Source organism: Trachurus japonicus, chromosome 8 (genome assembly GCF_045865225.1).
Source record: "Trachurus japonicus isolate A0001 chromosome 8, Traja_1.0".
In the NCBI taxonomy this organism is placed as follows: domain Eukaryota; kingdom Metazoa; phylum Chordata; class Actinopteri; order Carangiformes; family Carangidae; genus Trachurus; species Trachurus japonicus.
In genome coordinates, this window is record NC_140914.1 from 22,906,232 (window position 1) to 22,922,083 (window position 15,852).

The window sequence follows — 15,852 nt, forward strand, 5'->3', positions numbered from 1 at the left end:
TTGTGATTGCCTGACCCAAGGTTTCTGCGCATTACCACCTTAACAGCTTTATGGCAGGAATTATTTGTTGAGTGCACACACGGGGCACAAACACACACATGACTGCACAAAGACTCACAGCTGGGTGGAAGCGTCTTGCTGTCAATGTATGTAGAGAATACGAATGTGAGAATATGAATTTTAAAATGTAATGCCTGTGCATGAATATTATAAACTATTTCATCCGCACGAAACAGCCTCCGTTTTTGTCTCTTAAATGCAAAGTCAGGCGCATCCACTGAGCACATTAGTTTTTTCATCATACGTATATAGATATTTTAAACAACTAAATGAGGCAACTTAGGCATTAAGTTGGTGTACTTACAGCCAGGTGGTAACCTTCGAGGCTGGAAAATGTAGCCAACAATGTAAGTCACCCATCTGTCACTCAAAGGTGACAAGTATGACTGCCATGCACTGAAGTCTCGGTTCCACACACCACACCCAATTTGCCTATTTTTGCATTTGGTGCAGTCAGATACTGGCAACATGGCAGTGGTAGAGCAGTTCACTCCAAGCTTTAAAAAACACTCTTCAAAAAACTATGGATGAATTAATGGATGCTATGTCCATCTTTATCTACATATGTTTAGCCAGTGCAACACAACAAGCAACATGTGCTTTTGGACAAAACTCAAAAATATGTTTTTTTTAATGGCCACACTATAGTGAAACTGAGAATTAAATACCTGAGAGAGGACTTGTTTGGAGAATCATTATGCATGCTGCCTGGTCACCCACAGCTCTCAACGGCAATTCAGCAGAATTATAACAGCCCAGCTCTTCACTCATCTGCACCCACAGGTCACTCTCACTCTAACTTTTTACCTTTGTGTTGTATTTCTCACAACTTTCTGCTTAAGTGGACTGTCCATCCATCGGCTCCTTTATCACCAGGCTGTGGTCACATCACTATAGGTTAGATGCTGTGTCATTGTCTCTCTCACACATCTTTTTGAACAGGTGTTAACAAAAGCAGAAGGGAAAAATATATATCAACATAAATCAACATATCTCAAATGTAACACTGGTGTTCCACAAGGATCGATACTGGGCCCTATTTTGTTTAGCTTGTATATTAACGACCTACCATTGATATGTCCATCTGTCAACATACAAATGTATGCTGACAACACAGTTCTATATGTGCATGACACAAGATAAACAACAAGCTGCAAACAAATTAACAGCTGCTTTGGTCCATGTTTCCAATTGGCTGAGCAACTCTTGTCTACACCTGAATGTAAATAAGACTGTATGTTTTTTTTCACAGAAATCCACAGATACTCCCCAACCTGATGTCTTTGTCAAAGGAGAAAAGCTCAATGTTGTGTCTGATTTTAAATATTTGGGAATCACTCTGGATTCAAACTTGTCATTTAAAAAACATGTCAAAAAAGGTGACCAGTACAATCAAATTCAACCTGGCAAATTTTAAACACATACGGCCATACAGTACAACAACAGTGGCAGCCAAATTGTTCATGCATGCTATGATTTTTCACACTTAGCATAAGCATACCGTTTAACAAGCTGGTCTCTAGATCATTTCAAAAACTTTGCAGATGCTTGCCTCATTTTTAAGATCTTAAATGGGCTTGCAAATCCCCCTTTGAGTCAATTTGTTTTCCAGAAAGATAACAGCAGCAGGACAACAAGGTCAACTACCAGAATGACGAATGACTTGTCAAGTATACTGTATTTTGGGGCTTTTTATGACTTTGGATAGTAGAGAAACAGGAAATGGGAAAGCAGGAAAGGGCCGCCCGATGCGGGATTCAAACCAGGGCCGCCTGCAGTGAGGACTGTAGCCTCTACACATGGGGTGCCTGCTCAACCTACTGTGCCACTCGGCGCCCCTACTTAACTTTTAGGAATAAAGACATGGCTCAAAGCAAACCAGACATGTAACCATCTCATCTTTGGCGCTGCCTCCACACACAAGCACACAAGCACACACACACACACAGTTTTATATACCGGTACATGTAATTTCTGTAATGTACTATACAGGTTATTGAACTGCATTTTATTGTATTAACTGTTGTAGTAGTACTTTGATTATTTGATAATACGATGTTAACTTTTACCAACCTGCCCCAGGGGACAACAGATGAAAATTAGCCACTATGGCTAACTCTGGCACATTTACATAGATGGTAAAACTGACATGTTGATCAATGTGCGCTGTCCATGCTCAATAAATAAATAAATGAAAACAAGAGCATCTCAGTATTCACTTTCCCCTGAGTAGCCGTCTTTCATCCCCCTGTTCTCTGTCTTTGTATTTCACACACTCAGTTCTCTTCCTATTTTTTCATTCTGTCTCAGACCTTTTTGGCGTCCTATGAGTTTTACAAAAGAGACTCCCCTAGGGTTCCTCTTTTCTCTCTGTGTTTTGAAGCAGATTCATAAAACCCTAGGATACACATGAATTTTTTGCTCATGCTAAAACATGACAACTAAACAAATTGCATCCGTCTTACCCTGAACACACATAGGCAACAAATCCTCATTTGAAGATGCAGTGATAAAGTATTCAGATGATCCAGCCATCACCATTATAGTTAATAAACCAAGTTTTAGCATGAGAGAGGAGAACGTATCTCTCTCTCCTGTGTTAGATCTGATAAACCCAGTCTCTGTGAGATTATTGATATTAATGTCAGATTACTCAGCACACAAAGGGACATTTTGATCATATATTTGGTATATATTCATTCAGTTTAGGTAACTATTATCACGCAACAGATTATTCAATTTGAGTGACTAAAAGCTAAAGTAAATAAATATAAATCTCTATGTTTGCAAATATTCACATATGCACACTATAATAATAAATAATTAACTTTTTAAAATCAGGATTACTTTTTACTGTTGTGTTATATATTGTTGTGTAAGTATTTTACTGAGGATTTTTTTATAGTGTGCATTTATGATCACTTTGCATTTGCCATATCCCCTCAAATAACTTTTTTGATTTTGAGATTTAGAACTTGCATTGGCTGCAAGATTTTAAAGTTGACCAAAAGTAGTACTTTGAATTCCCTTTATGTTATCGATTTCATTGTTTACTGAAAGCTGTTTTTAATCCTGGGAAGTCAAAGTGAACGGTCAAGTGACTAGAGTTTCAGTGTCTTGCTCCAAGACACTTCAGCAGGACAGATGCTTGCCAACATCTGTCCTGCTGATGGGAGGCATACACATGTCACCTCTAGGAAACCTCAAGACAAACGCTGAATATTTCTTTTGACAGTATGACTTGCATCTCCAGCCAACAACAAATCAGAAATATCACCAAAGCAATCACATTAATTCAGGTATTAATTCAGGGTATAATGTGTTGAGAGATCCCAGCTTTCAATGTGTTATTGGTAAATCTGTGCAGTATATCATCGACGAGTGCTGATGTCCACTGCTATACTCCTTGTCTGCTTCTCATCTTCCCTATGGAAGCTTGAGAGAAAATCCGGTAATGACAGGATTTTAAGGACCCCCATTGCCCAACTCTTAACACCCAATAAGCTGGCCTGTCACACACTTTCCTCCTCCCTCACACACACACACACACACACACCCACACCGTTCTCTGTACTAGAATTAGCTGTTGGCTACACTCCAGTCACATCCGCTCAATATCCCACCCTTCCAAAAACCACCCTCTCCCTTCTCATTGTTCACTGGAGGCTGCACATTGCCACAGTCATAGATGTGTCACAGCAATCAATCAGCCATCAATGTGAAATGGCTACACCAATACAGAGAAAACATACACAACACAACCTCACTCAAAATCCTCCCCCACCCAACTCCTCCCTTACTATCACCTGACATATGTCCTTTTGAATCTCCACCCTGAGACGCCTGACCTCCATCCGGTCCCTGCTCCCTTTCTTCCTCACTGTCACTACGTCCATCGTTCCCTCATGGTTTCAAACAGACATCACACCTATTGTCACCTCACTGTGACTCAGACACTTGTTTCATTACTCAGCTTGTGAACTTTTCACACGTTATGCAGAAAAACTCACACATTCACTTACACACGTGCATGTGCGCCACAAGCTGAAAATTCAGACCTAATTTCAAATGCACTGCTGTGTGCAGTCACCGACTTACATTAAACTACATAGTGAGGATCAGTGAACACATCTCCAAAACCTACTGAATGCTTCTTAAACCATAATGTCTCATCTTCTTCTTCGATATTATGTCAGGGATTAGTGTCTTTCCAGCAGTTCAAAGGGGCCGCTTGTAAGTTTTTTCAGAGGTGATTGGTGATTGTTCTTGGACAATAGTTTGGGTCATTGTTCAGTTTACCAGACAAGGACAGCAAGCTACACTGAGTCAAGAAAGGCTGGGGCTCGCTGGTTAGCATGCTAACTGCAATAGACGAAAAGACTTGATAGAGACAAGAGTTTACATTAGTGTTGATGTCCACTGTTGATAGCTGTGAGTAAAGAAATGAAATTTGATGCTTAACTCACAAAATTTCCTTTGCAATAGCAAAATTTAGCAATAGCTACTTTCGATATAGCTCAGCTGAGTATCAGCATTTTCATGACAGATTCCATTTTGTCACAAGTAATTAAATTGCTGACCATCCCGGCAGGGGAGTTTCTAAACACTCTGGAGGCCCCAGGCAAGACGCACCTTTGAGGCCCCCCACCCACCACAACTGCAGCCACAAATATGAACAGTTAGTTCATCCAAAAATCCAAATTTTGATTTTGAATGTAGAGAATAACAAAAGATGAATTTCTTATTTTCAGGATAGCAATGATAGCTCAAATCAGTAGCCAGTTAGCTTAGCTTAGCATTAAAACTGGAAACAGAGGGCAACAGCGAGCCGGATCCAAAATTACAAATGTCCATGTTGTAAGGTTTCTGGAACATATGGTAATTGTTCGTGAAACCTTTGGCAAACCAAAAACTACAAGTGTATGACTGAGATTTAGAAATGCTAGCTAGCAAGTTTTGTTAACTATGCCAGAGCCTGTTGTTTCAGCTTTATAGCTGTCCATAAGCTAACTGGTTGCTTACGGTGGCTTTGTAGGCTACGTGAGAGTGATGTGCATCTTCTCATTCAGTTCTAAAAAACACTTAGCCTAACCTCAGATCAGACAGTAGCTAAGCTACATCCAGACATCCTATCATCCATCCAGGAATTCAGAGCAATTCAGAACTTTGGAAAAAAAAATCCATCAAGTGACATCATAATTTTTTTCATTGTTAATCACAATCACATCAATTATCTACCCATTAATCATCACACTCCCATTCCTCCCCAAAATCACCATCATCCATTCTCCTCTCAGTTTCCTACCTGGAGTTGGTCATGTCGGTCTGTCCTCCTTGACTCTTCTCCAGCCCAAGCTTGGTGAAAATTCCCACCAACACCATGATGGCCACCACTCCACAGATAATATACACGATCATGTGGGTCCGATCCCGGTCTGGTTCCTCCTGGACCTCTGTCACAGGTGCCACTGGTTTTCCGGTGTTGGCCCACACAGGCGTGTCATAGTTGTTACAGGATGTCTGGTCCAAACTGTGAACTTTGAACTGGCAGCAGAAGCGGTAGAAGCAGGAGCCACAACAGAACATGTAGATACCTGCGTTACAGTTGAAGGGTGGGTCCCACTGGCCCATGACATCATAGTAACCCAAACATCGTTGGCCGCTGTTTGGAGCTGTTTGGTCCTCAGTGTCTGGTGTGGGCGTAGCCAGGGCGGCCTCTGGCAACACAGAGGGCTCTGTTGTCTCGTTGGTGGGGACCTGGGCCAAAGCTTGACCCGACAGCCCAGAGTTCAGTCCACCCATAGAGGTCAAGCCCAGGAGAATGGCCAGCAAGAAGCTCATCAAGATTGGATGCATGGTAGTGGCCATCTTGAACTTATTCCAAAGTCTTGTGATGGCTCAGTGCTGATGTGTAATTGTTAATGACAGGTCCAAGTTAAAGCTCCTAGGTTTAAAAACAACAACAAAGAAACAGGAAGTTAAATATGTTGAGTGACAGCAAATCATTCTCTAAACTTTTAGCTAATAAAAAAAACAAAAACAACTGATAACACTTGTGACAACTAGAGGGAGTTACCCTTACAGTATTTTTATACCTGGAAGAAAAAGAAAACAGTAGTCTTATTACCACAGACAGAACAGAAGACCAAACTATCATCAAAGGGCAGAGGAACAAGCAAGTGAAAGAAATCAATCTCCCATCTTAACATGCTTCTAACAGCAATGAATGAGTCCCTTGTGAGCAGCTGCTCACATGCACAGACACATCACAGTCCCTGGCAGTCTACTGTATATGAGTGGCTGTGTGTGAGAGTATGTATGTACTGTATGTATGTGTGTTTATCAAAGAGAGAAAATATTCTAAAATTCAGGAAGTGTCACCTTTCACAAAGCCATATGTCATGAGCAGACAGCAGAGGCGGTTGCAGACAAATCCAAATCTGGTGGCTTGGAGGATATCCAGTTTAGGAGGGCGTGTTACCTATGAATGAACTTGCCTCTGGCATTTCTAGCATTTCAAGCTCCCCTGCTGAGTGGATGAATAATCCGTGGAAAGTGAGAACACTTGGTTCCTGATGGCGCAAGCAAAAAAGAAAAAAAAAAAAGATGGCAGATTCCTCTCAAACTCAGAGATAGTCTCGGGCTCCCACATGAAAGGCTTTTCACTCCACAGCCGGACTCATATTCCTGAGTGAATAACAACTCTAATACTCAAGTCTGGAGTCGGATCAGCTCTGAGGTCCAGGAAAAACTCTAAACAAGTGCGGTGTTTTCCACTTGTTCCTCTCGGAGCTTAACTTGCATCTATCATCCTCCTACTCTCAGTGTCACTGTTCAAAGGAAGCTTTTTTATTTTTGTGGTGGGCATCTTTTCACTGCCACCTTGCTCCACTTTGGTGAACGTTACTCCCTCCTTGAGAAGTGCAGCTCCAGTCTTTATGAGTGATATTAAATATTCAGCTTTTATTTTGGAAAGATTATGTAGGGTAGTTCCTTCCTATTTCCAGCCAAAGACCCAACAGGTAAAAGCAGCTGCTCAGTACTCTTTAAAACATCACTCCAGGCTCTTGTCAAGCTGAAATCCTATGGTGATTACAGAGTCCAGAAGCGTCCCTCTTGCACCTGAGGCGTGTTTTCTCTCTCGCACGCACACACTAACTCTGTCTCACATGCGCGCACACACACACACACACACACACACATTCACAAACAGCTCAAATCCCCCTGGTGACAGTGCTGTCAGTGTCACTCTGTAGCTTTTAAGCGACACACAAAGAGTCCAATGGCTTTTTTTGCTCCTGTTGCTGCGGCTCCGTGCACACACACACTGCACTGAACCCCCTCCTCTCCCCCCGTGGATCCCGGGGTCTCTATCAGACCCAGGACACCAGCTGGGTACTCTGTCTATCAGCCCGCTCAGTCCTGCCCTACAAGTGCTTAGACTAATGGGTAGAGGAGAGAGGAGGAGAAAGAGAGAGAGAGAGAAAGAGAGAGAGAGGGGAGGGCTGATGTTGTGATACTGAATCTGTGATCTTAATGTCTATAGTGCTGCTGCATCCAATGGGAGCTTTTTTTAAAAAAAAGAGACAGAAACGTGCTGGAATTACTTGACCAGAGCGAAGTGTCCAACATAACGGAGGGTTCTTTGTTGGCTGCTTTCAGCTCAGTTCTTGATTATGTCTCTCTGGTTACACTGATCTTAATCTCTATCCTCCTTTTTGATATTTCTGCCTCTTTCTCTCTCTCTTCCACAACTTACCTCGCCCTCTCCTCTCAAGCCCTGAGGAAATATCAGCTTGGGGGTCAGAGAGCCTGTGGACTGCCCTCTGCACTTTCAGCGGCGCTGGAATAATACTCCCCCAGCCCGCTCGGACGACAGACAAGTGGAGATGCGACAGCCAAACAGCAGTGTGGCACCAAGGGCAGATCAAGAAATATCCTGTTTTCAAAAGAAGCCCCCCTTTGGAAATTTTGGACTGTCTGCAGCAGCAGCTCTTTGTTGTTGTTGTTGATGTTGTTGCTTCAACAACTCAGTTGCCAGTTTTTCCAATTTTCCAATGGCATCAATGTATTTTTTTGTCTTTTTTTCCTCCCACTGAGCAAAAAAATTGACAAAAAAATCTCAAAGCATTGATATGCAACAGTTTTTAAGCAATTGCTGCATATTATCTCCCAATTTGGATTCACTTTGTTGTCAATTCAGTCCTTGTCCAGCTGCAGCTTCTTTGAAAACAGGCATAATTTGATATATATGTATAGGAATTTTATATATATATCATATGTATGTGTTTTCACTGGTGCTCTGCTTGTGGGATGCTCCAAACAGAAGTGGGAAGAGCAAAGAAAAGCAACGGCATGCTTTTTTTTTTATTCCATCCTCCCCCTTTGTTGCTGTTGCTCCCTCTTCATCAGTGTGTATTCCCTTATTTCCTTGTTCCCTCCGTCTGCTCAGTGCGTCTGAATCCCGTCCGCTGGTGATGCTCGCGCTGCTGCTGCTGCTGTTCTCTAGCAGGACTGTATGACAATGTCTCACACATGCACACACACACTCTCTCTCTCTCCCTCTCTTTTTCTCTCACTCCTCCCTCTCCCAACTCACTCCTCCCTCTCCCGCTCACTCCTCCCCTCTCTCTCTCTCTCACACACGCTCACATACACACACACTTGTCTTTTGTGAGCAAATGAGCCCTCGCTGACTCTCCCGTTCACTCTCTTCTTCTCTCTTCCTCCTCATCACTGACACTCTCACTTTTCTTGTTGGCTCCCGACTATCGCTCCTTGTCCTTTTCCGTCATGTTCCCTCACTCCCCATCCTCTTTCTTTTTTTATCAGTTCATCTCCATTTACTCCCTTTTCGTCTAACCTTTTCAGTTTGCTTTGGCCGCCTCCCCTGCCCTATACTTTCTTTTTTCTCCACTCCTCCATTATTTTTGTACCTTTTATTCCCTTCTTTTCATCTCTGACTGCTTCTGTTTCTTCTGTGCCACTTCCCTTTTCCCAAAATGCCTGCCTGTCCAACAAATGAGAGCATCAGTGCTGACTGAGCGGCAGGTTGTGATACAGTGCGGGCATGTTATTCATATTTGTATGTGTGTGTGTGTGTGTGTGTGTGTGTGTGTGTGTGTGTGTGTGTGTGTGTGTGTGTGGCTTTTTTGTGGTTGTGCTTAATTACTGAGCTAATACCTCCATGCATCCTCGCCTTTGTGTGAGCATGTCTGGAACATGTGTGGTGCTGCAGTCTATTGGGGCTGAGTTACAGAGAGAGCGAAGGAGAGAGAGAGAGAGCAAAGGGATGGATGAAGGGAAGAAGGCAGTGAGATAAACAGAGAGGAAGAGGAAGGCAGGAAGAAAAGGAGGGGGGAAAGAGGAGGAGGACACTGAAACGACTTCCAAAGAGAGGGGGAGAACGGGAAGGGGCTTGACAGAGAGGAGCAGAGGGGGAGGGAAAGAGGAGAGGAATTATGGCAGGGAAGGGAGGGGGATTAAGAAACGTGGGGATAGCAAGTGGAATAGGAACTGACAGAGGGAAAGTGGGAGGGAGTGGGGAAAAGATATAGATAGGAAGGAAGTGCAGACAGGTTGGAGGAAATCTCATGGGAAAAGTGACATATTAGACCCAGAGAGAAAGAGACAGGGAATATTATTCAGAGAAAAATGCACGAGAGAAATAAAATTCCCGGGAAATAGACCAGAGAGATAAAGAAAACCTTATGAATTTTGAATCATCTCAGATAAAATGTTGAATGTGAGCTAAATTTGAAATAATAATTTGAAGAAGAAGCAGTGCCTTTGGGTCAGACCCTCATCAGAAAACAGAAAAGAAAAGTAGCAGAAGAAATACGGCTTAATATTTTATTCTGTTTTTAAGTACTACACATTATATAAATCTTAAATACTCATTTTTTCAAACTTTAATTTCCCTGTCACATATCCCCTTTTTAAATCTCTCTTTTCTCCTCGCCAGATTTTCTTCTTCACTCCCACACTCTGTACAAACTGGGATGTATTTAAACCACACTTCTTCTTTTTTGTTGTTGTTGTTGTTGTTGTTTTCCTTCAGCTCTTCTCTGCTAACTGTTCATATTCTGTCCAAGCCTCTTGGCCTAAAGTCGCTTAAAATCTTAAGCAAAGTGCATCAGGAGTTATGTCAAGAAAGCACATGCGTGTGCAAAATGCACACTAACATGTGTGCCAATACACACTACAGTTATGTGATGCGCCACAAATCAGCTAATCCCCCTTCTGCCCCCTCCAATCTGACATGAAAGAGCCCTCAGCACATTTCCTCTAATGGAAAACAGGTCATTAATTTAGCAAAAGTCATCAGAGTTGCCGTGAATGAAGACAGATCAACCATCAAATACACAAGACGCTGCATCTCGGAGGGGCAGTGAGACATGGGGGCGAAGGGTGTTGGCTCAAAAGCAAAAGGGGAAGTAAAGAGGGATGAAAGGGATAGAGAGGCAGAAAGATGGACTGAGAGGAGGAATCCAGTGGGAGAAATAGAGGGCAGAGAGTACAGACTGGATGGAAGATCTGCCTTACATCATTTCTCTCTCTCTTCCTCTGCTTGGCTGTGATCTAATAGCGCACACCCTCTCCTCTCTTGTCATTTTCCATTTGCTCTCTTTCTCCTGATCATCTCATGGAAGTTTTCATATGTTAATGTGGCAAAGCTACAATCTGTCTGTCACAACAATATCTGTGATCAGATTTTAACTGGAAGTGGACAGGCTCCATATCTGATTGTCTTTAATGTTTTCAGGCACCATAATTAGAGTATAAAGCAATATAACATGATCTCTAGGCACCAACATTTAGACCCCCCCCCCCCATTCAATTTCTACAGTTGTCAATTTTTCAATTCTCAACCTTGGTGAGGTTCCATGTAACTTTGTGTCACTGACTGTGACTATGTCCAGTAAAGGGACAGAGAGTAGAGTCTATACTGTGACTCATTAGCTGTGGCTACACGATTCACCTTTATTTAAGGCAGACCTTGTTTGTGCTGAGGTGTCTGTAGCCAACAATGGTGTTTGCACATGAGATGGAAAGCCAATATCCACATCTGGGTTTTAGTAGGGTGACCATATTTTGATTTCCAAAAAAGAGGACACATGACTCCACCACGAGATATCTAAATGATACTTGAAGTTCACACAAAGATGCCTTATACTGTATATGATAAGTATGCCTCGTCTGTATGGATAGAAAATTCAGCTATACAACAAAATAATATCTCTCAATAACCAGAGACACAAATTCAGACAGGCTTCATAGGGGCTATTAATGATACAAAAATAAAAAATATAAGCCCTCTGGAATGAAATAGAAACACTACTGTATTAGAAAATCAACCTGGATGGACTGCTGGAGTCTCCTGGAGTAGTAATGTGACGCGCAAATACACAGCATGGAGCTGCCAAACCACAGACACCACAGCTACATTCTGGGATGCAGAAGTGCAGCCTCGGAATAAGTTTTCAAAAAAATATAGGCTCAAGCGTCTCACTCGGAGGATCCATCACCCACAGGATCTCCAACAGATCCATTTTACCAGCCTGCACTGCAGCTACAGCAGCTTGTTCTCTCTCCCATGCATCTCTGTGTGCGTGTGCATGTGATGACATTGTTCCCTGCAGTTGTGCCTGTTTCCTCTGAGGCAAACTCATGTGAGAGTGTAAAAAGGCGTCAACTGCATTTATTCAGGCAAACCCCACTATCCTGGGGAAAGGTGCTGTGCTTCACCCAGCCAAACAGGAGATGACTTAGTGACCTACCTAGATTTAGCTTGACCACAGATCAGCCCTTTTTTTAAAAAAAAAAGAACTTTCCTTCACATCGTGAGATAGATCCTTTTTACTGTACTCCATCTAAAAACAGGTGGCTGTATCTGGGGGATTATTGTGAGAGCTGTACGGTAAATCAATAAAGGGATGTTTTCTCTCCTGCTCACTCACTCTATCGTTTCTCGCCACTTCAGTCCTCTCCTCCATGGAATCTCTCCATCTTTTCCTGGCACTGCTCTCCCTCCTTTTGTTCCGTGTCCTTCCTTTCTCCTCTGCTTTCTTCTCATCTTCCACCTCTGTTCCTCACTTTCTCCCTTCACCTCTCCCCTCCTTTCCCACTCTCCCCTCATTAAACTTTACTAGAAAACTTCAGGAGGGTAAACACATTTCCTCAGAGCCAGACGCCTTCACCTGCCATCTCCGCTGCCACTTCAAACCACGTCTGCTCTTTACGTTCCCCTCCATCCTTTCCTTGCCCTGTCTCCGTTTCTCCCCTCATCTTCCAATCCTCTCATCAAACTGTCTTCTGTGTCTCTCAGATTGCAGCGTATGTGCCACACCACGCCACGCCTGTCACTCCCACTCTGTTTTGCCGCGTGGGAGTGCAGGCTTTTTCTCACTCTGTGTCACTTCCTTTTGCTCGCTATAGCTGCTCATCATTCCTGTGCTCTCTGACTGTCACTCACTATAGATTAGCTCAGGGTAGAGAAGAGCAAGAGGGGAAAAAGGTTGGACGTAAGAGTGCCTGAGAGGGCCAGTGCAAGGGAGAGGGTAATTAGGGAATGCAAAAGGAACAAAAGCTTAAGTAATTAAGTAAATGTAGTAGCTACGAAAGCACTGAAATACACACATGACAAAAGAAAATAAAGGAGAAAGATAAAAGAAAAATAAAGCAGATCAAGTGATAAAGGTGCAGTGGAATAACACTCTGGGACCTAGCTCCTGGTGAATGTGAGTGTTTTCCTGTTTTGTTTTATACAGTGCCCTGTTCAGCACCATCATGAGCCAGTGCTCTCCTACAACTTTGTCCTTGACAGCAAGACATTATATATCTGCCATTGATTGGGAGCAGACACACACACTCACTTAAATTAACACACACACACACATACACACATATCTTATTCCTTCGTGGCTGATCAAGACAAAGTGTAGCACGATGGACTGCAATTGACCCTTTGTCAAGTCCTGCCTTCCACAGTTACTGTTGCTAGGTTGGACAAACAATGGTCAGGAAAGGGTTAACTCCCATTGGAAACCATTGAAAATTAGGCAGATTTAAATCGCTTGTAAGGAAAATTTATCGGAAAAATGGTATCCGTGATAGAAGACAGACGTGGCTAAAGAGCGATTGAACAGGCATTACATGACATTTCCGAAAAGTGGTGAAAAATCTTTGTTTTGGTCACTCACAATAACTAGTAGCTAACGACGCTAGCTATCTCCGCCGATCTCCCGTTTCTCCTCGTAAAACTTCACAAAGTTCAAAAGACATTAGCAACGGTAATGTTACGTTTGCTAGATAACTTTGAAGGTTAACGTAACATGTATGTATATCTACAAATGTAAGTATGTTTGTTGATGGAGGATGGATGGAACTGCCAATGTGGTCTCCCACAGAGCCGTATCCAAATGAGACATTTCTCATCATTTGTCTTGGGTTTGGGGAATGGGATAAAAATGACTCCAGGAATACGTTCAGGATATCGTGAGTCGCTATTGCAGGTTTCATCCCAGGGTTGTCTAACCTTACAATGTTGTGCAACTCGTGACATGGGGAGAAGCGCTCTGATTGGTGGATCAGCAGACCAATCAGAAGGCCAACAAAGGGTCAATTATAAGACAAATCTCATTTATTTCATTGCTCTGACACTGAAATACAATTTCTCACTGCAATATGCTGATGACTCTCTTTTTTATGTAGGCTATCATACTTAACTCATGTTTAAAAGAGCTAATTCAAAGGAATAGTGCAGAATTTCAGGAATTATAGTGAGATATCTGTCTGCTTGGCTACAACCAGCTAAAGCGTAGCTTAGCAAGACTGGAAACAGCTTGCTAGCTGGGTGTTAGTTCACGTGGATACCAGTGAGTGACTGAGCCACCACACAAAATATTCCACCTTCATACATGGTTATAATACATTTAGGCTATGTTGTTACATTCAGATAAAGTAAAACTTTATCTAGGCGGTTTATTTACTGTACTAGAGTGACAGTGGAATCTGTGTTCCTATTAGAAAACCTGCTTCAAAATGCCACTGAAACTAATTTTTCAACAATCCCCACATATGCTGAGATAAAACAGAGCAGAGTACATTTCCAGCCAGTGTAAGTACAGATGTCTGTGTTATGCCAGAGATAAAAATAAAAAAGTCCTTGAAAATGACACTGTCTCACTGGAAGTTTAAAGATGTTCCCCGGCTCTCATCATTGCAGCTCACTTTAAATAAAAGTTTAATTTGCGGATGAAGCCCTCCACAGCCACCACCACCTCAACAGAGGCCGGGTCAAATTCCCAGTTGTGGCACTTTTTGTACTGCGATCCCTCTTTGTCCGTAACCCTCTCAGCTTTCCCTCTTCTTCAATCAAAAGAAGACACACAAAGAGCTCACCCTGTCTATTCCTCATGTCAACCCAAAAGGAAAATGGGCCTGTTGTGAAAAGAGAGCCCTGCGCTAACCTCCGTGTAAGACAATGTGGGTCAGTTTGATAAAGACAGAACAATATGCCACAGGGTGTCTTGAATTTCCTGTTGTAGATATGTATAGTTTGTGTATCAGTGTGGTGCATATCATTGCTTTTCCTTTGCTTGTTTCTGTTTTACCCTGTAAATGAAACCATCCCCAGATCAATAACTGCTGCCAATGTACTTAAGTATTGATGATCCTTTTCAGCCATTTGTTAACCAGCCTATCCAGTATTGCCACTCAGCTCTCCAAACAGCCATTTAGTTTGATGATGGGCATTTGCCAAAATTTTAACTTAACCCATTAGCCATTGAGGCAACCTCTCAACAAACCTAATGACATGCTTCACTTCCAAGCTCACTTGTCATGTAGAAAATTACAGAAAATCCTGACACTTGACAACCAACCAAAATGGCTAATGTCATCCTGTGACTATGACATTTGTAGGTTTCGTGATCAAGGCCACCAGTGTATAGCTGTGTGACCCAATTAACTGCAGATCTATACACATGAACAATATAGATCTATAGATTCTGCTGTCTACATAATAAGGAGAAGAGCCCAACAGGCTATAATGCATGTTAACTGTAAGTGCAGACGCCAGAAGTCTAGTTCAGATAACCAATTCCTAGATGAGCACACTCCTCATTTGAGGCATGATTTGTTGTATCATAACTACAGAAACACTGGTTGCATCTCCAGAGAGAGAGCAGCCAATCAGTTGAGCAGAGCACGGGGCCATCAGCCAGCTAACTAGTCAAGCATTCAGTCAGTTGACGTCGATAGAGGATTATCCCACTGCGTCTCTGTGGGAGGTCTGTTTTTATTAACTGTCTGTCTCAGTTTCATCCTGATGCAGTCTCTGTCTCCTGCAAAGCCCAAAGCCTGCTGCTGTGTGCATCAGTGTGTCCGTACTTATGTGTCAACGGGGCCAGCCACAGTAACTCAATCAGCTCGTCAGAGATGAGATCTGTCCACAGTTGTGCCTCAGAAAGTGAGACAAAGATGTAGGGGAAGTATGCGTGTGATAGAGAAGACAAAGGTCACCCAGAAGTGAACGAAGAAAAGTGGTGGCATTGTGGGTGATACAGGAAGATAGTAGAGGGGGAAACATACAGTATGTGGAGGTGCAGAAATATGAGACAAATAGGTAACACAGGTATGAATTTAATTGTTTTAGTGCCTGTGTGTATTTGCAGTGATTTTACGTCTAATTACAACTTTTTTGTGGTCATCTTGCAGGTCTGTCATGGCTGTTTTGCTCCTTGTAGCTTCTTTACCCTCTTCATTGTTTTTCTCGTCATGTGTCTGTCT

The 15,852-nt window shown here is 42.6% G+C and overlaps 1 protein-coding gene across 2 annotated transcripts in view; it reads right to left on the bottom strand.

Annotated features, from left to right (window-relative positions):
* Positions 1-9,434, bottom strand: part of LOC146983237 (protein shisa-8) — a 103,472-nt gene extending 94,038 nt beyond the window's left edge. The window contains exons 1-2 of one of the 2 annotated variants that reach the window (XM_085784735.1): positions 7,820-9,434; positions 5,366-6,004 (exon numbers count right to left, since the gene is read on the bottom strand). In XM_085784735.1, coding sequence (XP_085640861.1) covers positions 5,366-5,928 — 563 coding nt within the window. In that variant the 5' untranslated portion in view covers positions 5,929-6,004; positions 7,820-9,434. Of the gene's footprint in view, positions 1-5,365; positions 6,005-6,441 lie in introns of both variants that reach the window. The other variant, XM_085784734.1, reaches the window with a different exon arrangement.
* Positions 9,435-15,852: the final 6,418 nt, after the last annotated feature.